This window comes from Chelmon rostratus, chromosome 16 (assembly GCF_017976325.1).
Source record: "Chelmon rostratus isolate fCheRos1 chromosome 16, fCheRos1.pri, whole genome shotgun sequence".
Taxonomy (NCBI): domain Eukaryota; kingdom Metazoa; phylum Chordata; class Actinopteri; order Chaetodontiformes; family Chaetodontidae; genus Chelmon; species Chelmon rostratus.
Window position 1 is genome coordinate 14,454,087 of NC_055673.1, and position 22,952 is coordinate 14,477,038.

The following is a 22,952-nucleotide window of genomic DNA, read 5'->3' on the forward strand; positions in this document are numbered from 1 at the left end:
AGCATTAGTGGTGTGCATGATCTTCTCTCTTATGCTGGTGCTATGTGCTACAACTTAGTACAAAGTACAGTGTACAAAGTAATACAGACGCTACAGGAGGTGGGTAGGAAGTGCTCAAGTGTGAAAGTTACAACTACTCTCAGTATTTTAAGGTGTACAAATGCAGTGCTTGTAACTTATATCTAAATATTCAGAGAAATTAGTAGCCAAGTATTTACTTAATTATTTTTGATAAAGTTGATTTAATGTCTCCTGCAGCACCTCACATTGCTACATTCATCTGAGTTGGCTTGACAAACAGTATTATGCAACAGCAAAAATATCACATCTGCTATTAATGCAAAGTATTGTGAACACCGTCGCATAGATGTCACTCACTAAGTGAAACGTGTACTACATGACTATGCATTTAAAAGGTAACTAAGATAGTCTTCAATAGATAGAAAATATATCACATAGTTCTAAACTTAACTCCAAGTTATCATTGTCTACTTGGCCACTGAATGTCATATGTGCATGTTATGTCATCTTTAGCCTTTTCTGTAAAATAATGTGTTATTGCTGATGTCACAATTGTGCTTCAAAACTCATACAATAAAACAACAATAGATGTAGATAATGTACAGTCATAACAATGGAAGTCCAGAAAATATTTAGAGGATAATGAGATTTTGAAGTTGAGAAGACCTTAGAAGATTGCTTATATTTCAACAGGTATATATTCTTACATAAATGCCTTTTTTGCTATGGCACAGTAATGTAAGAAAAGGTAAATCCATTGGGTCTGTGGAACTTAAACCTGAGATGTCCATTTATTCTGTGGGTGTAACAAAGTGCTAGAGAGACATCATGAAGTCACAAATACAGAAAGCTATCTGTTGCAGTGCCTGCGTATATAATCCCTTTTATATCTCTGAAACCCAATGAAATCAGGGGGACAGAGAGATTATTAAAAAAAAAAAACGTGATGACAATGAAGCATCAATCAGCCTGCGATCTCAGTGGGTTCTGTCACCAGTTTGGACCCATCCCAAACAGTCTTGAACTGCTCCGGTACTGGAAACTCTCTCTGTAGAACGACCGAGAACATCGACTGTAAAACAACAACTTCAAACACACGTGAGTGATTCGGGAAAATGCTCTCTTATTTTAGACACTCACATAATCGTCATCTCCTTGTGGTACCAGGATGTTCATCTCAGAGCTCTTGGCACTGACGATATCACAGTTGAGGGAGTCCTTACTCAGGTAGACCTGGCAGCCCTCTGTCTTGTTGATGGAAATGGTGGGAACTGTTCCCAACACCTGTACAGAGACATTGTGTGTTTACTGACTGGTATGTGTGGCACAATTTGCACTTAAAGGGATCTTCAGAAAATCCTTATTATTAATTGCCAGTGCTTGCACTCAATAGGCACAAAGTACTGTAAAATTACACTACTGGTTCTGTAGGGGAAAGGAGGAGATGCAAGGCACCCAGGAGCAAGAAGATACTGTAAGATATAAAAAACTACAAACTTAAACTCTTTCAAGTGATGTTTTACCACTGGATAACAGAAAAATATGTTATACCAGACTCCAAAATTTTGAAGCCAACAACTCAACGTTTTTTCTCACCTGTAACTGAATTGACTTGGAGTTGATGATCTCCACGATCCCAACTGCGTTCTCAAAAACCAAACCCAGCTTCTTACAGTTGTCTGGAGAGAGTCAATACACGTAGAGTAGAAAATCAGAACAGATGCATTAAATCACCAAAGCAATACTTTCAGTCAGCTTTCAGGCAGCTCACCTAGGATGATGGAGTTAATTTTGCCCTTAATCTGCAAGGTGGAGTTGCTGCAGTTAAAGACATAGACCACTTGTTTCAGCTCCGTCTCCTCGATCACCAGGTCATGTTTCTGCTCAAAGTTCTCCTGCATAGACGAGGGAACAGATTACATCGATAATGTGTAACATTGGCTAACCACAGTGGTAAAAAAATAACATCTTCCTTTGGGAATAATTAAAGAGAAAGAGAAAGAGAAAGTGAACACTTCACATACCACCCGCCATTTTTTTCCCTCCAGCTCCAGCATAGGGGGTCTTTTCTGGACGGCTGCTCTGGGTGAGTTCACCGTCCCTGGGGACGTCGTTTTACTCTGAGCTGCTTGTGAACGCAGACTGGGGTTCTTATGGGTCTTCTGGTCATCTGATACATGCTTCAGACCTACAGGAGAAATTATTTATGCACATGCAGGGACATAGGAAGGGTTGCAGACATGCTGAGGTCATGGGTCTCGATTCACCATCACCATTATCACCATTTATGACTTTGTGACTACATAACAGTAGTAGATACAGGAAAAAGTTGTGTTTTCTGCTTTCAGGCCCTAGAGTTAACCCACCTTTAGTGATGTCCATGCCCTGGTTGAGCTGAGCAAACAGCGCTGAGTGCTGGGCTCCTGCACCACCCGCCGGGGGCTGGGAGTCATCATCAGTAAAGACTGGAGGAGGGCCTGGGGGAGGAGGAGGGGGAGGTGGGGGACAGGGAGCGCCGGCGACAGTCGGGGGGTCAAAGAGAGAAGGAGGAGCAATGGGGCCCTGGAGGGATGGAAAACGTCAAATGTTAGATAGCAGCGTTGCATTTCGGCCTTGTGATCCCCTCATGAGAAACACATAACGGTGCCAGGTGTTTTTTGGATTACAGCTGTAGTAACACATTTCTCCAGCAGGGGGAGTATTGCACAAGAAATACCTTAAAGCTTGGTGGCAATAATTGATTCATTTTACCAGAAAAGGACAGAGTTTGGGATGGACATGCCATACATAAAGATAAAAAAAACAAAAAAAACAAAAAAAAAACAACCACTTAATTTCAATGCCAAGAGATACTTTGATTTTTACCTATCTTTAAATATCTTTTAGGTTGTAACTATAAAACCATCTTATTCCTCTCTATCAGTAACACACAGTATAATTTTTCATTGAAGATATGTGACGTTTACACTGGGTGAAATAAATAAATGCACATCTCCATGTATTACATGTTAGCAGCAATTCAGCAAATGGAAAAATTCTAGATATGCTTAATTTATTTTTATAGACACTCCCCCCAAAATTCAGCCTGGTCTCTTTGGAAAGTTTAGGATCTCCACTATTTCAAAGAAAGTTTGGTGGGTTTGAACAATGTTTTTCTGAGCATGATGAGTTTTGTCAGGTGCTGTGGGTAGTGTTTGATCTCCAGTCTGCTATAATAATGAGTAGCAGTTTTGGTTTAACTGATGAGCTGTGTGCAGTAAAAGTCCATCAACTACTACAGTAAAGAGACACACACACACACACACACACACACACACTCACACACACACAGACACTCACTGTCTGACGACCTTGCACAGCTGCCGGACACACACACCTATCACAGGGGCTGAACTGTCACTTTACGTGCTGCACAAGTACAGCTGAGACTACTTGACCTTTGACCTGAGGCACATGTGTTGTGAAAATCATTGCTGAACAATGCTGACCTGTTACACTAAACAGCTCAGCGCATGCCACTGGATTATAACCAGCATACGTGCTTGTGCGTGTGCGTGTGCGTGGCTGTAAAACTGTCTGACTGCATCTTTGTGCTCAGGCCTGCTTGTGTGTTTGTGCATTTATGGGTGTACACAAACATGTTTGTATGAAGTGGAGTAATAATCCACCTTTTTATTAAAGGATACTTCTTTCCTTTCTTACATTTTGAGGGGCGTTCGGCCAGTTTTGTCCAGCTTTTGGTTTACAGATAACTTGTACCACTGAGATGAAGAGTAATGATCAGAGACTTTTTCTACTGCTGAAACGATTCATTGATTGACAGGAAATTAACTGCCGACTTTTTTGATCATTGATTAATCATTTAAGTCCCTTTTCAAGAAATAATACCAAACATTCTCTGCTTCCAGCTTCTCAAATGTGAGGATTTGCTGTTTTTGTGTTTGCTGCGTTATGTAATAGTAAATTGAATATCCTTGGTTTTTAGACTGTTTTGACTTTTAGATGAACAAAACAACATTTTATTGACCAAATAATGAATCAATAAAATTGGAATTGTCAGATTAATTGATAATGAAAATCACTACTTGCAGCCCTGCTTTGGACAGTATTAATTACTTTTCAGTAAAAAGTGACACCACTGTTCTCATCCAGAATGTACTTAACCCGTCAGAGGCTACCACAAATGGCCTACAGGAGCACACAGAGGACAGATTGAACAAATACTAAAGAGCTCAGTGACACAAATTGTAAAAAAATATGCTGTACAATGAGGATTATCTGGATTTGCAGAGACAATTTGCTCACTTGTTTTTAATTTCAGTCATGTTTAAATGAAAATTTAAATAACTTTTTTTTTGCCAAGAGCCTGATATGAAGCATAGGTACCAATGTGATTGGTAGTGTGTGTGTGCGTGTGTGTGTAAAGCCACCTCCATATGTCAGCCTGTGCATGTCAGAGTATAAGCATGTCACTAAAGCCCGATCTGAGCAGCAGATGACGGCTGCGTTGAAGGGGGACCAGCCCTGCAGTTTAGGTTACAGCCGAGGCTGTGTGTGTACACAGACTCTTTGTCGGGGTTCTTCTGTGAAGAAAACTTCCATTCAAGTAAACCCTGAGGACCACCTGTTAGTACCACACACTCCCGGCCTTGTAGGCACACACACTTCAGCTCTGTCGTCTGACAGCAGGAACAACAGCTGACACACACAGCCACTGCAGGCTCTCATGTTTCTGTGTGGGGAAAACAGTTGCTCAGCATTAGCTCCACCTCCAAGGTTTTAACCCAATCATTTGACGTGAAAGAAACAGTTGAACATTTTGGGAAATACACTTTTTTGGCTTTTATTTTACTTTATTTCGCACTTTCTGAGAGATAGATGAGAAGATTGTTACTGCTCTCATCTCTGTGGAGTCAGCAGCTAGCAGCCTGTTAGCATAAGCTGAGCATCAAGACTGGAAACAGTTAGCACGGCTCTTTCTAACCAAGAGGAACAAAATCTGAAGGTCACTAATAATTTTTATCTTGTTTGTTTAAGGCCTTAAGTACAACAACATGAAAACAATTCCCCATTGTACATGGACATTATTTATCAGACTATTTCTTGGCTGGGACTATTAATTTCCTGGAGTCTCAAATGGTTGCCTGGCAACTGCCCACAGCCAAGAAATAGCTGAGCACATAATCCCTCAAAAAAACTCAAACTATTGTTTTACCACTTCAGTTTTTGTTATTTATTTAATTAAATAAATGAGATACCACACACTAAATAATGAGCTTTAGAGCTGCAAGTAGCAGAATTTTGTGACCTTTGGACAGAGCAATGCTACCTGTTTCCTCCTGTTTCCAGTCTTTATGCTAGGCTAAGTATGCTAACTGTCTCATGTTTGCATATTTGCTGTACAGACGTGAGAGTGGTATTGATCTTCTAAGCTACCTCTTGGCAAGAGCAAAACACATAAAATAAATGCAATTAAGAGTAATTCACAATATGTTAAACTTAAGAAAGAAATTCCACCAGGACTTTTTTTAATATTAGCTGCCAAAACGCAGAGAAGCCTGTGTCAGCTTTTCCTCAGCGAATAAAGATGAGAAACCCTCCCAGCTAACAATAAAAGGGGTCAAGTGTGTGTTGAAGGATTTGGTTTCGCGCCATCATAATCTCTGGGATCTGGTGTGTGTGTGTGTGAGTGCCGAGGAGTCCCACAGCAGACATCCATAAACACAAGAGTGTGTGGGAGTGAGAGGTTTTGTGAGCTCTCCGGAGAACCGCGGGGTGCAGCCACTGGAGAGAAGCTCATTCATTCATTCATGCTCTCTGCACTGGTTTACGTAACAAGCTGCTCCATAACTAAAAATGGAAGTGGATGCAGTGTTAATTTGGGCTCTGATATAAAAATATCAAGGCTTGCGAATGGAAACTAAAGGAAAACACAGCTAAAATAACAAATAAGTTGTTATAGGAGTAATTTGTTTTTTTTCAGGCAAGTGTACTGTTAGAGAAGAAGAGTAGCTGACTGATGGCTGTAAGTGCAAACATACTTGACATTTACATTCTCATCCTTATACAGGGATGGTGTGTATACATGCAATAATAATAAAATGTTTAATAAATGAAGAGATGCATGTTGTACTCACGGTCTTGCTCCACACCAGGCCTGTAGTGTGGTGCTGTTTGATGAAGGACTGCATCTCGGTCCAGATTGACAAGTAGGAACGCACCCAGTCTACATGACGTCTGTCGCTGGGAGAAAAGGGGAGGTTGGAGACACAGATAGGAAAACCGAGAGGAGGATGAGGACAGGAAGTGTCAAGCAAGGAAATAGAGTTGAAACATCACTTTATATTAAGGTACACACATTCACCATTAACTATTTACTTATTTACTGATTAGCATGCATATTAATAGCATATTGGCTCTTCATTAATCATTATAAAGCACTTATGAATGCCTTATTGTAAATCTTGTACAACAACTTCCTACAATCAATAAGCAGTAAGTAGGAGGTCACTGAGGGAAAACTTTTAGTTACCGGTCTAGTTGTAAAATATGCTCATTCAGAATAAGGCATCGATTAAAGCAATAAGCCTCAAGGTGCCATTGTTTACAGTGATTTTAGAGTTCAGCTCAACTTGGTGATCGGACGCGACTCAGCCAATTATGATCAAGAACTGGACCTATGCGCTTTATAAAAGTGCTTTATAATGACTCATAAAGAGCCAATATGATACAAAAATGCATGCAAATGAGCAGCTAGCTAATGGTGTGTACTTTAATACGTTCCCAAAAGTGTTTATGAACTGTTACCGTACTGTTATTTTGACAGAATATAGGCAACTCAAGTTTTTCTAATTCGTACATTTCCACAAAAACAATATCATGCTAACTAAACAATCTAAAGATTATCCTTCAGTGACATGTGCACTTATTGTGAAGAACTCGGTAGATACACAGTGCTTACGTTTCCTTGTAGTCCTTCAGCACTCTGTTGGTGTAAAAGGTGGCGGCATCATTCATCTCCTTCACATAGGGACCCGGCTTCTGGCTCTGAGAGAGATGAAAAGTTATCTCACCGTCTATGTGACAGACGCACTGTGAGGTCCAAACTGTCTCACACACAGGCCTTTGGGAAAGTATCTGACTATCAGCACATTTGTCTTCATTTGAAAGGATGAGGCAGAGAAGCTCACAGAGACACTGTGAAGTCCTGGAGGGAAAAGTGCCCTCATGACAGCAATGAACACTGACCAGAGCCAGCTCCAGAGGCTGAGTGGAAAAGCTTTGATCTTAATGGAAATGATATTCATCCCTAAACTTAGAAGAAGAGATATTGCTCTGATGGGAAACAGAGACCAAGAATATGACAGAAGGACAAATAGAGTATGTTGTTGGAGGGACAAAAACATGTTAATCTGTGTTTACTTTTGCTCATCAGTCTGTATGCAACATTATTATAGTTTGTATGTATTTACTTTATGTGTTTCTATAGCTCAGTATACATCTTGTTACATGTGTTTTCCTGTATACATGAGTGCATAATTGTATTCTTCCTTACCACAGCCACCCAGCCCAGAGCGGGGATGCTCTCGCTGATGGCCGACAGGTGGTTGAAGAAGCTGCTGCCCCGGTTTCTTTCTCTGAAGCTCTGGATCTCCTGGATGTGATCTGAAATTGGCTTCAGCAGGTCATGAAACTCCATCTGCAGAAGAAGAAGAAGAAGAAGAAGAAGGAGAAGAAGAAGAAGAAGAAGGGAGGGGTTAGGATAGGACAGCAGGAGGATGCAAGGATGCAGGAGAAAAGGAAGAAGTGTCAGTGTGAGAGGAGAATGCAAGAAGATGAAAGAGCAAGGGCGTGTGGTCGGAGACAGCAGATTTAAATAAATTCTAGAAAGCCCTCATAGCTTAACAAGCAGAGTGGATAACTTCTTTCACATGCCGACTTCTCTTAAACATGTTTCAGATACTTTTGATTTTACAACCCCAGCGTTGTTTTGCTTGCCCACCCATACCCAGCCTCAGTAATTCCTAAACTAGGCTACAGGACAGAAACTAATTTTATTAGCCAGGGTCTTTTTCCATTGGAGCTTTCAGATCCCAGCTATAGCTCGTCTCCCAGCTCTCAGCTCCCCTCCCCATTGCATCGTTCCTGCAAACATTCCTCCGTTCATGGGGAGATCCCTCTGGCCTTGTAAGGCATACCGCTCCTCCAGTGTTTACAGTTTACCTATCATGCCCCTGCACACGCACAGATTCAGGAACAAAATGTTTCATTGGTGGATTGCTTGCAGCTTTCTGGTTCTGATCGACTGTTGCACAATGTCATTTTGCACAACTGCACTACTGTGTTGATAATATCACTTTATGTACACTGCATATACCCATGTGTATTGTAAGCATCACTAGCTGTACAGTGTTTGTTTTATTCCACAGTCCACAGTTCATTTGTGTGTGTGTGTCCTGTATGTAAGTGTACATGAGCATATCTGTTTCTAATTGCGTGTTTTTTCTTCAATATATGTAGATGCAGGTGTGAGGTGATGCTGTAATTTTCTGCTTGCGTGCAACGGAGCAATAAAAACAGAAGTAAGCTTTCTCATTTTCTTTTTTCAAACAAATTCTTCCCTCAATCAGATGCACATGATCTCCATAAGCCGAGATAGACGCTCCTTTCTCTGCTCCTCTGGCTTCTCACTAAATCCGGCTAATACATGTGTGCGGCAATATATCTCCCCTGTCCAAAACAGATACCACGCTGCTGCAAATAGGGATGCACTGTGTTTGCTGAGGAGGAATTTACAGATGATTTGAGGTAACATGAAACTGAATGTAAATGTAAATTAATCTAAATGTAAATTAATAAATTCCAGTATTTATCCATTGAACCATTTGTTGAGCTGTTTCTTTCTGAAGATTATTTTCACAACTGATTGTTCTTATGATTATTATTCAATTGATCGATTTGTTCAAAAATCATGGAAAATGCCCGGCATGGATTCCCACAGTGCAAGTAGATGTCTTTAAATGCCCAACCAACTGGCAACCCCCCCAAATAATCAGCTTATTATCATATATGACAAAGAAAAACATTAAATCCACACATTTAAGAAGTAAGAAATAGCATGTATTGCATTTCTGCTTGAGGAAAATGAATAAATCAACAAATCGATTATAAAAACAGTTGCAGATTTGACTACTTTATGAATCAACCGATCATTTCAGCTCTACAGTCTGTCCGAAAGTTAATAAAGAGCAAGGGCACATTCTCCAACAACTGACTGCATCCATTAAAGCTGTGTGGCCCTTTCTACATTTCACAGCAACGTCGTCATGGCTCCGACTGAAAGCATGACTTGTATTATATGAGTCAGTCAGAGTATGGACATCCCCTATGGGATATATGGGCTCAGTACAGAGTAAAGAGAAGAAGCAGAAGGTGCAGACGGGACTCATTTGAATAGAAAAACTGTAGCTGTATTCCCAAGTGCACTTTAACCTAGAAATGTTCTGGCAAATTTACATGCCAAGTCAGAAGGAGCAAGAGTGAATTTTTCCATGTAAGACCCTTCAGCAATTTGCCAATGAAAACAGCTACACTCCTAAGCACAAATAAATCTACATTGTTGTTTTGTATGGCCTTGTTGCATGGAGCACCTCTCAGAAGGTCCAAGGTTGAGACTTCTCATCTCTTAGCAGTTCATATACATGTTATATGTTACAGGAGAACAAAAACACAAGCAACAAGCAAACGTAGAGCGATGAAATGTGAAAGTTCTAGTGTCTTACATTAAAACAGCTATACATAGGTCTCTACAGTAAATATGCTACACATGCTTTATTTCTAGCTCCGTTGTTTTCTCCTGATATGAAGCATATTAAATATGAAGCTACATCCAGCCAGTTAGCATGACTGAGCATAAAGTGCCCTGAAAACAGGGGGAGACATTATACACGTTTAACCTGTACAAAACCCAAAATGTACAAAGAACAAGTTGTGGTTTTAGGGTTGCAAGTTAGACTAAAGCTAACAACTGGAGAGAGCCAGGCTACCTGTTTCCCCCTGCTTCAAGTTTTCATGCTAAGCTAAGCTAGTCATGTAATGGTTGTAGCTTCACGTGTATCATACAGAGGTCTTTTCATCTGACGCTCAAAAAAAGCAAATTGTTGAACAATTACTTACAAATCTTACTGAAAGAGAAATAAAGCAACACAAACAATCATGATGCTATCACTCGCTATCAATCATTAGTGGTTGCTGAACTTTTTTAATTAGCCAATTTTGGCCAATTTTGTACTGCAAAACAGTTTAGAGGAGTAATTTGACATTTGGTGAAATATGCTATTTGCTTTCTTCACGAGAGTTAGATCAGAAGAGTGATACCACTCTCATATTTGTACCCTAATAGCTAGCTAAATATGAAGCTGGAGTCAGCAGCTGGTTAGCTTAGTTTAGCATAAAGACTGGAAGGAAAGGGAAACAGCTTCTAAATGAAATTTGTCCACCAGCAGCTCTAAATGACATATAACATGTTATATGTCATTTGTGTAGTTCATACATTAACCAAAGTGTTTTTTCCTGCTAGAAGCAAAATAGCTAACATTTGGGCAGAGCTAGAGTCATAAAGCTAGAGCCAGCACACAGTTAGCTTAGGACAAAGACTGGTTTCCTATTTACTGTACAGGTATGAGAGGGGGATTAGAATATAGTAGAATCAAAGACCGAATGGAAGCAGCTGCTTATAGTCACAGCTGTATGAAATGTAATTGTTTACTGATGTGCCTTTGAACTACACAGTCAATAGTAATCTCTGAACTGAGCTGAACAAAACATTTTGAATCAGCAAAATGATTCATAATTTTCATTGCTCCTCAAAAAAAAGCAAATGTGCACACAACTACATGGATAAGAAGTCAGCTGAGGCAGACAGACACAGAGAGAATGAGCCGACAAAAGGATCAAAAACGTCGGCTCACATTATTTGATGCTCAGTGTGTTACAATAGCACAGCGTTCAAGCCTTGACTTCCTATAAAAGCAGCGGATCAAAGGTAGAGAGTGGAGGGCGACAGTGGGAGAACAGCAGGAGGGTTATTTTAAACTGTGAAAGTCCACAAAGTGTGTGCCAAAACGGCCAGAATCTGCAGCACAGACCAAAAAAACCCCCACTCTCACAGTTCACAGGCCAACTTGAGGTCGCATGAGAGAGAGAGAGGCTCACTTTCTTTTGCTCTCTCTCTCTTTGTCTCACACTTTATCTAACTCACACACACACTCTCTTTCACACACACTGACAACAGGCTCAAATATAGAACATGCCCATAAAAAGTCAGAGAGCACAACAGGGCTGTGCTGCAGAGAAAGAAAGGCCAGAAGTTTGCAAACTCTGTGTCTGTGTCTCTGATTTACCCTACATTTGGGGACACATTTCAAACTAAAGACAAGTTAATTGGGGACGGATTGTGGCTTGGGGACAAAAGCTGTGTCCCCAACTGAGAAAAGGCTGATTTTTCGGTTAATGCTTAGGGTTAGGGTTAAGGTAAGTCTTGAGGAAATGAATGTAAGTCTATGTAATGTCCATCAAAGTGATGGAAACATGACTCTGTGTGTGTGTGTGTGTGTGTGTGTGTGTGCGTCTCTGTGTAGCACTGACCAGAGTCACACACACTTTTCTTCTCTGCCTCTGCCTGATCTGTATTGAGGACTACAGATATAGACATGAATGAGTCAGGTCGACAGATGTGTATGTGTGTGTGTGTGTGTGTGTGTGTGGGTGGGTGTGTGTGTGTGTTTCTGAAGGATTTTTAGGAGAGGGTTTGTGTTGGGTGTGCCATTGCACATTATTTTCAACCCACACACGACCAGCCTCACATTCATACAACCATCTTGCATTGTCCACTGATATGATCGCCTGCGATTTGTAAACATGGAAATGTGGCAGCAGACAGCGGAGCAGTGTGAAGCCTTTTGGGGTTAATCTCAAGCCGAGTCACAGGTTTTCAAGCAAACTACCCATCAAGCGAGACGTTTTTCAGCTTGAATCGCTCGAAAACCTGAATCCTGAGCATTTAAGTCACATAAAATCTAAACATTTTACACACAAAACCTGTTTGTGTGTTTTTATGTACATCTAAAACCAAGTCCTTTCAATGTGTAAGCATACCTATTAAATGTGAATTATTATTTTGATAAGTAGTTACTTGGAAAGGGGACAAGACATAATGGGAGTTCATGAAGTTCTTTTTCGCCCCTTCTTCCGTATTTAGCTTGGGGCTTACCCGTTTGGCTGAACTTCTTCTCCTCCTCCCTTATATCTCACCCCACACCTCTCTTGGGTCTGTCCCCCTCTCTGTGTGTAAAACCCTCACTCTTTCCTTGTTTGCATTTCTGACAATCACTCTTTTCACCGCCCCTCAACCAATGACCTGACAGATAGGGAGTAATCACTTCCTGGTGGGCTCTGTGGACGCTGTAACACACACACAACACAAACAGAAGGCCAATGGGATGATATCATATCAGCTCTCTCTTTCACACACACACACACACCCACACACACAGACAGCTTTCTCTCCCACCCCCCCTTTCTCTATACGTGAACATGTTGGGAATGTGTTGTATTAGCGTTTTCTTAGTCAAAGAGCAGCGTAATCCCTCTGTGAACGGCCCGGCCTGCTGGGGAACACAGGAGGGGAGGACACAGACTGACACGGCCGCTGTGAAGTGATCTGATGCGATTTATAACTGAATGTCATGAGAGTTGCACTGTGTATCAGCTGCCGCAGCTCACTGAAAGGTTTTTGTGCAACTTAGCTGTGAGCCAATCATAATGACGTAATCAAGTCACATGATAGAATTACTTCAATCACTTTCAGCTGGGTTCTAATAAAACCAACAAACAACAACAACGGTGGGACAGTTAGTGATGTTGCGTTTTTTAGGCGGCGTTTTTGTACCTTTATTCTTACTGTAATTCAGCAGGAAAACAGGGAGTCTCGAACTTCCAGTATTACAGTGGAGCACAGGCCTAATAATAACTGGCACATTGACACATTTTCTAGAGTCACAGTTTCTGAACTATTTTTGTTCCTAAATGTGAGATATTTGAGTTTTGAATGAACAATGAAGCCACTACTAGCATTTTAAAAAAAAAGTTTCACTATCCATTTTTTAAAGTTTGCTTTTTTTTTATTATGAATGAATTGTAAGTAAGTACGGTAGAATATCAAAGGATATCAAAGAATCAGTAAAACTGCAATACAGGGAGTATTCATTGCACACTGGAATCACAGCTTCCTTTAATATCATTAATCGTATTGGCCAGATTTTATATGTAGGTACACATAGGTACATGCATATTAGTAGCACACTGGCTCTTTATTAGTCATTATAAAGCGCTTATTCATGCTTTACTCTGGAGATTAGGGTTATTAAGGGTCAGGTTATTAAGATGAGAATTCGTGTAGCTCCCTTACATCCTCACAGCTTCCTTACTTACTATCAGTGAGCAGTAATTAGGAGGTTATTGAGGGAAACTCGTAGGTAATGTCCTTGTACTTGTAGAATATGGTCATGCAGAATAAGCAGAATAAACATTAAGAAGTGCTTTTTAATGACTAATAAACAGTAAGTATATGCATGGTAATAAGCAACTAGCTAATGGTGAATATAACTTATATAAAGGGTTATTGTTGCATTCCAACCAACTACAGGTCTTCCTCTGGCAAAAGGTTCTCTGAGTACTTCTTGTATTACAATATACCTGACTGCTAGTTAAGCAACCAGTCAAATAAAGTGGACCACAGCAGCTGTCCAGCATTAGGGTTCAGTATGTCATACCTGTGCAGGTTCCTGGTGTGTGGCAGCCATCTTGAGCAAAGTCCTCTGAGTCTGCAGGGCTTTGTTTACCATCTCGGCCTGTTGATCATAGAAATCAAGTTCGGATAGGTTAGGGTTATGATACATGACACACTTCATGGAATCTAATGAGACGCATGTTACTATATTGTGAGTATTTTGAATATGGACAATGTTACTGTGTAAATAAGGCCCATTCCTTCCTTCTCTGTTGTTTACGCTTTACCACATTCTCTCATGCCTATGGACATGCAGTCAGTGAATATGTCTGTCTTAGACTTAAAAAAGAAAGTACACACACACACACACACACACACACACACACACACACACATACACACAGAGTCTGGGTTAGTCCCAGCCAGCTGTGTCCTGTGTGTGTCTGAGACTTCCAGGGAACCACCAGGGAGGCTTTGTCCATAAAAGGAGCTCAGCAAACTTAAAGAAAGTACCTCTGGCTCTCGCTCACACACTCCCCCTCCTCCCCATCCCGCTCAGTGATGGGACACAGAGATAGAGATATTCTTTCAAGGCAGAGAGGAAGAAATACAAGCATTTTTAAAAAACAAATTTACTCTGCCTGCCTTTACTCCTCTGTTTTGGAGTGCTCCTTGTTTTTTTGGATTCATTCCAAGAACATAACACAGCTACTACTGCCAACTGGTTTACCACAAAACACACTGACAGTCCTAATCTGAGTACAGGTCATTACCAAATAGGAAAAGGTGCTCCACTAGCAGTTTGATAAATGAACGTAAGGTCAAAGGTCATACTCCCATCCTTGGCTTTGTAGAGGACAGGAAACCTTTTCAGCTACACACACGAACACAAGTCGCTGCCTTCAGCTTTCCAGAGCCCTGCATATCTTCGTGGATCTAAAGTCGGACAAGCCATGCTTACAAATTTATCAAATAAAGGCTGGCACAGACAGACTGCACAAGTTGCTTCACTGGTATCCATCTGTGCTCCCTTTGGAGAGGAGCTTGACGAACTACAAAGAGCTTTTCTGCACAATCTACCTTCATACCAGGGTACAAAACACAAAATTTTTGTTATTTAGTACGCAAAACATTTCAATCTGAGGATTTCTCAAAATCAGGGGAAACGTCTGGACTGCAAGGAGGGTTTAATAAAGTAAGAGCAACTTTTCCAATTGGAATGTCATTCAAATGAGATGCATGTTTTGAGTTATCAGAGTTATATAGTGCTCCAGCTATTGCTATTGCACTAGCATTAAGTTGGGGGAGTTTCCAGAGACAGATCTTTTGTAAAATTGAGACAATAGGACTCCTCATGAAGAGTAAACTGAACTTGGTGTTTAGAATTGGTGGATTAAAAGATGATTAATAGTTGCTTTTGCCAACAGCAGACTCACAAACCTGCACTGTGACAGCAGATTGTTCGAACAGCAGCTGTGGTGACATCTGTCTGCTACAGAATGTGCATGAGTGTGTGTAAGAGCAGGTGTTTGTCTGATTTTCACCATCCACATTGTGTGGAATAGTGGGACTTGTATTCTGAATATGTAATGTAATATGTTTAACATGTAGGCTGAACGTGTGTCGTGAGTGTAGGTTTAGTTTCAGAAGTGAAATCAGAGGTTCATCAACCAAAGCACACAAATGCTGTTTAATGTATTCATTTAAATGTATCTGTCAATATAGTAAGCAACTATGATTTCCAAGGTCAATAACGAACCTCTAGGCTGAATGAATATTGTTGTATTACCAGATTTACTACTAAGAGTGTGGCCTTTCACTGCATTTCCTGTTTTTACGAGAATAGTCTGCAAATAAAAGCTCATTCATTGTTTTGAAGGATTGATTGTAGTGCCTGCCATCTTCCTCCACGCCGGCAGCTTGTATGTTGGCAATCTGGATTTTGATAGCTGAACAGCAAGAGGACACTGTTTAAAGACACTTTAGTGAATTAATCAAACACAGCTTACGTGTTTCTCCACTTCGCTTCCTAAGGCTCGGCTGTTGTTCAGGTAGTCTGACACTGGACCTTCCAGTAAGACGTCGAAGGCCTCCACACACTGAGACAAACCTGAGAACAAGGGGGCAAATCACTGCCAGTTAACCTGAGAATATCGCAGAATAAAGCGGTTTCAGTCTGTCTCCCAAACCTCTGAGCCAAACATTACTGAAGCACAGACTTGCCTCCATCGATGCCGTTGACACAGCCCCCGTTCGCCATGCCGCCGGACGGCTGCATGGTGACGGACAACTTCTCCAGGCGATTCACAGCTCGCTCCAGCCGCTCCATTAAGCCTTCCATGGTGACAAGCCTAGAAACAAAAGCAGGAATGGTTGCTTAAGCTGTATGGCAGCCTTTCTAATCTGAGGCGGATGATTAGTTTTGTTATACAGTATGTTTTAATTGCTTTATTGATCCCAGAAGAAAATTGTACGGTGGCGAGAGACTAGACCTGGGTCCTGAGTGACAGGATCACTGTTCAACTTTCCCACCACGCTGCTCCCTGTTTTCAAAAAGCCAGCCCATGTCATTACAGAGAGAAACAAAATGTAGCCAATGAAGTGGCGTTTCTATGAACACAGTCTCTGTTTGAGCTGTCTGGCCCTCCGCCACAGTCACAACCCCATGAACATATCACACAGTTGGGTTATGGAGGGACAGAGACCAGAGCCAGGCTGAGAGGGAAGTCAGAGAATTTAGCGCAGTGGAAAGAATGAATGCTGGGAAAACCCGATGAAAGATAAAGTGTCTTCAGATACAAACAAAAAGAAGGTACATTTTCTGTTTCAGACTATGTGAAGACAAAAAAAATTAATGAAATGGCAAAACTGTGAAAGACTCCAATATGTCTCAAAACTACGGGTGCTGAGAACAGCCGAGCTCACATTTTATTTTTTAATTGAATTATCTTATTGTGTTAATCAGAAAGTGCCGTGCAAGCACGCACAGATGGTGTCTTGGCATCTGGAGCAACTGATTTAAACAGAAAATATCAGATCAAGGAGTACACCGTATAATATGACTGTGACTGGAAGCCACGTCTTCTCGTGATAAATGATCACGTTATCATGAGAAATCAGCCTTTTGTTTTCTCCAGATAACAAGATAAATTAACCCACTGTAATGACAAAATGAGCTCTGTAATCTTGAGATAACAAAATTATTTAACTCATGATCTTGAGATATTAGAATTTAAAAAATAACTGCATGTTCTAGGCTTCCATAAAAAAGGTTATAGGAGGTAATTTTCATGCAGGATGAAAAAATATTTCATAATAATGACCTGACTTTTAAAAATTCAATGCATGATTTCACAATTATTGATTTATTTACACAACTATTTATTTAAAATTGAGCACCATAAAAGTTCCAGGTACGGCATTCTGTAGAGAAATAGTTTGGAGCCCGACTAATTTCAACTTCAGGCCTACAATCCATACGTTATCGTTTCCGAGTAACTCTAGCAGACCTGTGCTGATGCTGATCACGGAGGGAGTGACCTCAGTCACCCTGGACATTCCCCCTGATGACATTTCCACATGTTAACACAAACAAGCCACTCTAGGAAAGATGCTGATTGGACTGCTCAGGTAAATGTTTTTGCCTCAGAATATATGCAACATATAGATACATAGTCACATTGTGACAAAGTTATCTTACTGCAAAGAGGTAAACAAACCTCCAGTTGTAATTGAACACCACTGAACCACATTGGAGGTAGAGGCTCAGACCATATTGAATCTCATCTTGAACACTGACAAGCCATAAGCATCATCATGAGGCAACGCAGGCCTGCTTCCAATATTTATAAGTCAACAGAGTGGAATTCAATCCAGCAACCAACTGCATGTTTATGCACTCCTACTAGGTAACACGCACTTTCTAATCTAACACCTGCTACCTTCACATCCAACACACTGCCCAATGGCATTAGTTATAATCTGTTTCATTTGCTTTACAAATGATCTATAAAAAACATCAGGAGGCTCTGCATTAATATGGCAGCTATGTAGACTGGATTGTGTTCCCTGCCTGTAATCTTTGTAAATTATGTCTACTAATTATGTGCTGTGAGCAGAAAACATGTCCTGATGGGCGCCATCGAGTCATCTCTCTGGAGAAGCCTCTCAGCAGTGCCAGATGCCTGTTGCAGGACTCAGCTGCTATTTCTGCCCTCTGGGTCACAACAGCTCTTGGGCAAGAAGTGTAGGTTGATCATGTGCAGCAAGTCACAACAACAGGCAACAATGTCAATGTCGATTAAGTATTTTGGGTACCACTTATAGGTCCTGTTTACAAGATTTATAGACACCAAATATTTGGCCTTTCCCACATTGGATTCAAAGATATCAAACATCAGCGAGACATTTTCTGGTAACACATAATGCAAAACCAAAACAGAAACACGTAAAAACTACAAAATTTCAGGTGATGTGTTTATGCGGAAAATATCTACAAATTCTGCATCAAACAATATAAGAAAGAAAAGAAACGCAACAAGCCAGAGTTTATACTGATGACTTGCCCATCTTCCATTGACATTGTAACTAAAGGCCTTATTCACGGTTAAAAAAAATAGTCTACTATTGCTTTACAGAGCAAAAGCTTTGACAACAACAACTTTTGGGTTGCCAGGTTGTGAAAATTCCTCTTTGGCTGGTGATTATTCTTCTCAAGCATGACACTATCCTTTTTGTCAGCATCTGGACCAAAACACATTTTATTAACAGCATATTAACATGTTCATTGGTAGACCTCAGTGATTATTGTAAGAACCCTCTATTAACGACTTATGAACATATATAATACAGCAGGTGACTTCTACTATTGGTAAATTAGCCTGTGACATTTTCTTAATGACCTAATAACTTAACAGCAGCCTGGATGACTCCTTATAAATGCCTTATAATTGATCCATAAAGCATGTGATTTATTAATGATTTTTAAAGCTATCAGTCACTAATTATAAACCTTTTTTAATAAAGGGTGCCTTATTAGGAAGTGGTACTCTGGTTGTTTGGATTTAGATAAAGCTGTGTTCCTGAACAGTCTTGAAACTCACACGCAGTTTTAATTTTATGATGTTTCATAGACAAAACGATGAATTAACTCATGGAGAAAACAATAATCAGATTTCAATTCTATACATTAAATAGAGGACAACGAATCCACTTAATCACTGTCCAACTCAATAATAATGTCTTAAAAACCTTGAGACAGAAACAGCCAGCGTCTGCACTGATTGTACTGTCAACCAGCCAAATTCTCCATGGCAATGCAAAGACAAGGCCAGTGATGCTCCTTTCGCTTTTCATATACACACAATAAATTCAGGCCAGCACAGAAACTGAATGGGAAACAGCCAGAACCGTTAGTGGCCAGATTATAAAGTGCCAGACCAACAACAAAATGCTGCAGCCAATGGAATTCATCTGTGAGTCATTTCCAGCAGTTATATTAACCCATAAGAACCCACGGTGACACAGGTGTCACACATCCTTTAAATGTTCTGGAATGCACCTTGTACAGGCTTATCCTTGACTTTAACTCATACAGTCCCTAAGTGACGCATCCTGAACAGCCTGGTGGGTCATGTGACAGGTCATGTGATTTTGTGCTATTTAGTCTGTCTTATGTCCCCCATAATTTTCCTAAAAGCGGAAATGGGTCTGGGTTCTTATGGGTTAAGGAGACACTGGCAGACTTCTGCTTCCAGAAAATGAACACATTCCTTCCTCTGTTCCTGCAGACAGGTGGGCAACAGTGTCTGCCACATAAAGACCCTAACCAACAGCTGAGAGAGCACACATGTTGCTGCAGTGGAAAGATATCACTGACTTCACCCTGACCTGCATGTGTCTCCTGCACCCTGCAGCCTGGTATCTGATCTTTGGGGCTATATTGGGCCACAGCCTGCCGTTTGCTGCTATGGGCAATGCTACTGTAAGATATTCTAATGTAAGTCTCAGTGTCCTGCGCTGTGGTGGACCCTGTAAAAATAAAGTAAATCTTGGTAAATTCACTGCATTTCTTCTTTTTTGGTAGTGTTTATGGTAGAGCTGCTACAGCTGTTCACACAGCAACTAAAACAGGAAGCTGAGATATCATCAGTATAAGCTGTTAGTGAACATCTTGGTATTTGATGCTGTGGCATCTTGGTTTATTGTTGTTGATTTGATTTGAATATGACTGAAAGTAGGCATCATAATTTAATCATTCAAATATCAATATAGATGATCTATTGAATAGACTGCAGTCAATAAAAAATAGCTATGAAATCATGTTATATGGGCCTTATGATTAAGACTGAGCCTTTGAACAAGATTGTATAGGCTTGCAACAGGTGTGGATGTGTTTATTGGCTTGTAAGAGGCAGTTCATCATGTTATCAAAAAATCAGGACTTGATGAAACAAAGTCACCTCAAGGTCCGCTTAGTAGCTGGACCTTTCGATCATATTGCATGATCTTCATCAGGAGGCAGATTCATTTTAATTTAATTTATTATTTCTGGACAGTTAAGGAGTTTCTGTCCATGCTGGCATAAAGGTTAAACTGTTAAGACAACATGGAGGATATTTGATATAATGAAAGCGCCAAAAGCTAATAACTGGGCTTTGAGGTGAGACTGTTGTGTCCACTGGTGTTTGGTCAAAAACTTTAAATTAAAAAAAAAATCTACATCCTATTATCTCTAATCTATGACATCAATAGGCTGCTTTGAACCTCATGGTGGGTGAGTACAGGCGCTCATCACGCAGGCACTCAGTGGCCAAAGATGATCACGCTTCATGATAAAACATAACATGGCACTGGCATGCTTTCACCGCCCCTCAAGTCTGACGCTTCATGGTCTGCGCCACAATATCACCGCTGCTCCAAAAGACAAGAAAAAAAATCAGTACAAAATAAATCAGAACAGTGTGCTCTTATACCGCGCCAGTTTCATGCCAAGTGCATTAAAAGAAAAACCCCATGGCGCGCAGGAGGCAGGTGAAGATGACTCTGTTTGGACATTTCTGCGCACACATTTCTGTCGGACCCCCCCGACTGCAAGACATTATCCCCTCCGGGCAGGCCCGAAAATTAACCAAACTTGACATTGATTTAAAAACTCATGAGTCTACAAACAACTTACCTCCCTCCTCTGGTCCGCGGTAAGTATCAGTCGGGGTGCGTTGTCGGGATTGTCAATATTCCCTCGGACGGATTGGTGCTGCGCGCTGCGGCCGTGCGGTCCCCTCCTGCCTTCGTGCCCCGTCACTCAGCTGCGCACAGGACCGAGACTCTTCCGGGATGTCCTAATTAAGCAACACGGTGAACCTGAGAGCCGCACAGTGTGCACAGACCAGGACCGTGAGTCAGTGCCGCAGTTTAGCTCCTCTGGGCCGGCTGCCTCGCAGGCAACATGGCAGCCTGAGAGAGCCCTGCTAAAAATAAACGAGTGTTAGACGCTGTGGCATCGTCTGCAAGGGTCTGTCCTGAAGGACTGGACCTGCATCTGCTGAAGAGTCCTCATCGTCCTCATAGTGTCCATGGGAGTAAACAAGGACCAGGATTTGACCCCCATCTCGGAAATCCCCCTTTCCATACCTTCGCTAGACATGAGAGCTGCAGTTTTATATCAAATGTAAGTAGGTTGTACTCCCTGGATGCTGAGAGAAAGAGAGATAAGAGAGAGAGATAAGAAAACAGGTGCACAATTACAAAAAAACCCTTCATGATCAGTCAAGTTTAAAGTCTTGCACTTTCATTCAGTTCCGGGATTTGTGACAGACAGAAAAAAAGGTCAAAATTGGTGCAGCAGAGGCCGGGACATTTTGACCAAACACCACAAACATAATGCAACTTGATTGCATCAGTTGTTATGCTGCATTCACACAGGAGTGGAAAGAGAGCCTCCTGCATTAGGAGCATTCATGTATTATTTTCATGATGCAGGTCGAGCCACTGCTAGCCTCCCACACCAGATAATTAGCCAAATTTGCTTTTTTAAATGATTGTTTTGGCATTTTTGTGCATTTAGTCTATATCTGCATTAGAGAGGTGACATTAGCTTCTTTTAAATTAGCTAAATTGATTCTATTAATGTGAAATTCAGTTTTGTTTATTTGCAACTGTCAGCGGTAGAGACGCTGCAGCCATGTTGCCAGTCACGTTGTCAAGTCTTGTTTTCACCAAGTGGGAGATGTCACTGCTGCCAGAAATCCTGGATATGTCAGATTGTAATTAAATTCTAGTTAAATCCATTGTCTGAGGAAACTGTCAGGTACTTTTTCAGGACTTGACAAAGTTCTTTGAGAGCTACAGAAGTTATTATACAATTGTTTTCACAAGCAGAGCCACACTCTTCATGGCCAGCAAACTGATTGGAGTAGGCATATAAATCATTAATAAAGGGGTTTTCATTAATTAATTTACTGTTTGTTAACAAAGCCACTACATACTGCTATGTTAGAAAGTGGTACTGACTTGAGACAGCACCTTCTTGGGTGCCCCTTTTAATTCTTATCAGAACTGTATGATAATTCTGCATCATCAGTACATCTTTAATTTCATTATATCATGAGGTCAGATGCTGTGATGGCTTCTGATTTCACCCATAAGGCTTTGCTGCACCCATGCTGTGTCATGATCATCCACCTACACTATGCAGGCCAGTTTCATGTTTCACCAGGAACCAAAATACTCCCTGGAGCCGAGTAAAAGAAGGCAGAGGCACGGCAGCACGCTCTTTATAACATGACTTATTGATTAGAGAGCGGATGAATCATTGATACTCTGAGCCCTGAGAGACTTTATTATGTGTCTGTGGTATCCATGTGAACTGTGGGTGTGACTGTAATGAGAGGGTGTTTCAAATAACAGCTTCTCTGGATGGTTTCACAGTGCGGAGGAGCGGTGCAGCATCTGGCATGTGTGATGTGTTTGTCACCTCGCAGGCAAGGACACATATTCCAACTCACAGACACATCCAGGCTAAGAAGCCCCAAAGTGCTCAATATTAAATAAATGAATAATTCTGACATAAATAATTACATGAAACAAATATGTAAAATGTACTTATTCAGTAATTGCACAGTAATTTGTACAGTCTTTTCAA

At 40.9% G+C, this 22,952-nt stretch overlaps 1 protein-coding gene across 1 annotated transcript; it reads right to left on the minus strand.

Moving 5' to 3' along the window:
* Nucleotides 1–922: 922 nt before the first annotated feature.
* Nucleotides 923–21,119, minus strand: cap2 (cyclase associated actin cytoskeleton regulatory protein 2). Its single transcript, XM_041955325.1, has 13 exons — nt 20,988–21,119; nt 16,034–16,161; nt 15,820–15,920; nt 13,854–13,931; nt 7,577–7,720; nt 6,983–7,068; nt 6,159–6,264; nt 2,388–2,583; nt 2,046–2,209; nt 1,793–1,916; nt 1,618–1,700; nt 1,162–1,305; nt 923–1,069 (listed from the first exon to the last, which is right to left on the minus strand). Exons 2-13 carry the CDS (start codon nt 16,149–16,151, stop codon nt 986–988), a joined length of 1,428 nt encoding a protein of 475 aa, XP_041811259.1. The 5' UTR covers nt 16,152–16,161; nt 20,988–21,119; the 3' UTR covers nt 923–985.
* Nucleotides 21,120–22,952: the final 1,833 nt, after the last annotated feature.

Bases quoted from the DNA above. Each gene is read 5' to 3' on its own strand.
- cap2 (XM_041955325.1), bottom strand. From the start codon at position 16,151: ATGGAAGGCTTAATGGAGCGGCTGGAGCGAGCTGTGAATCGCCTGGAG. The intron at 2,210-2,387 runs GTGGGTTAACTC...TTTCTCCTGTAG, and splicing joins GGGCATGGACATCACTAAAG to GTCTGAAGCATGTATCAGAT. The intron at 1,701-1,792 runs GTGAGCTGCCTG...GACTCTCTCCAG, and splicing joins AATTAACTCCATCATCCTAG to ACAACTGTAAGAAGCTGGGT.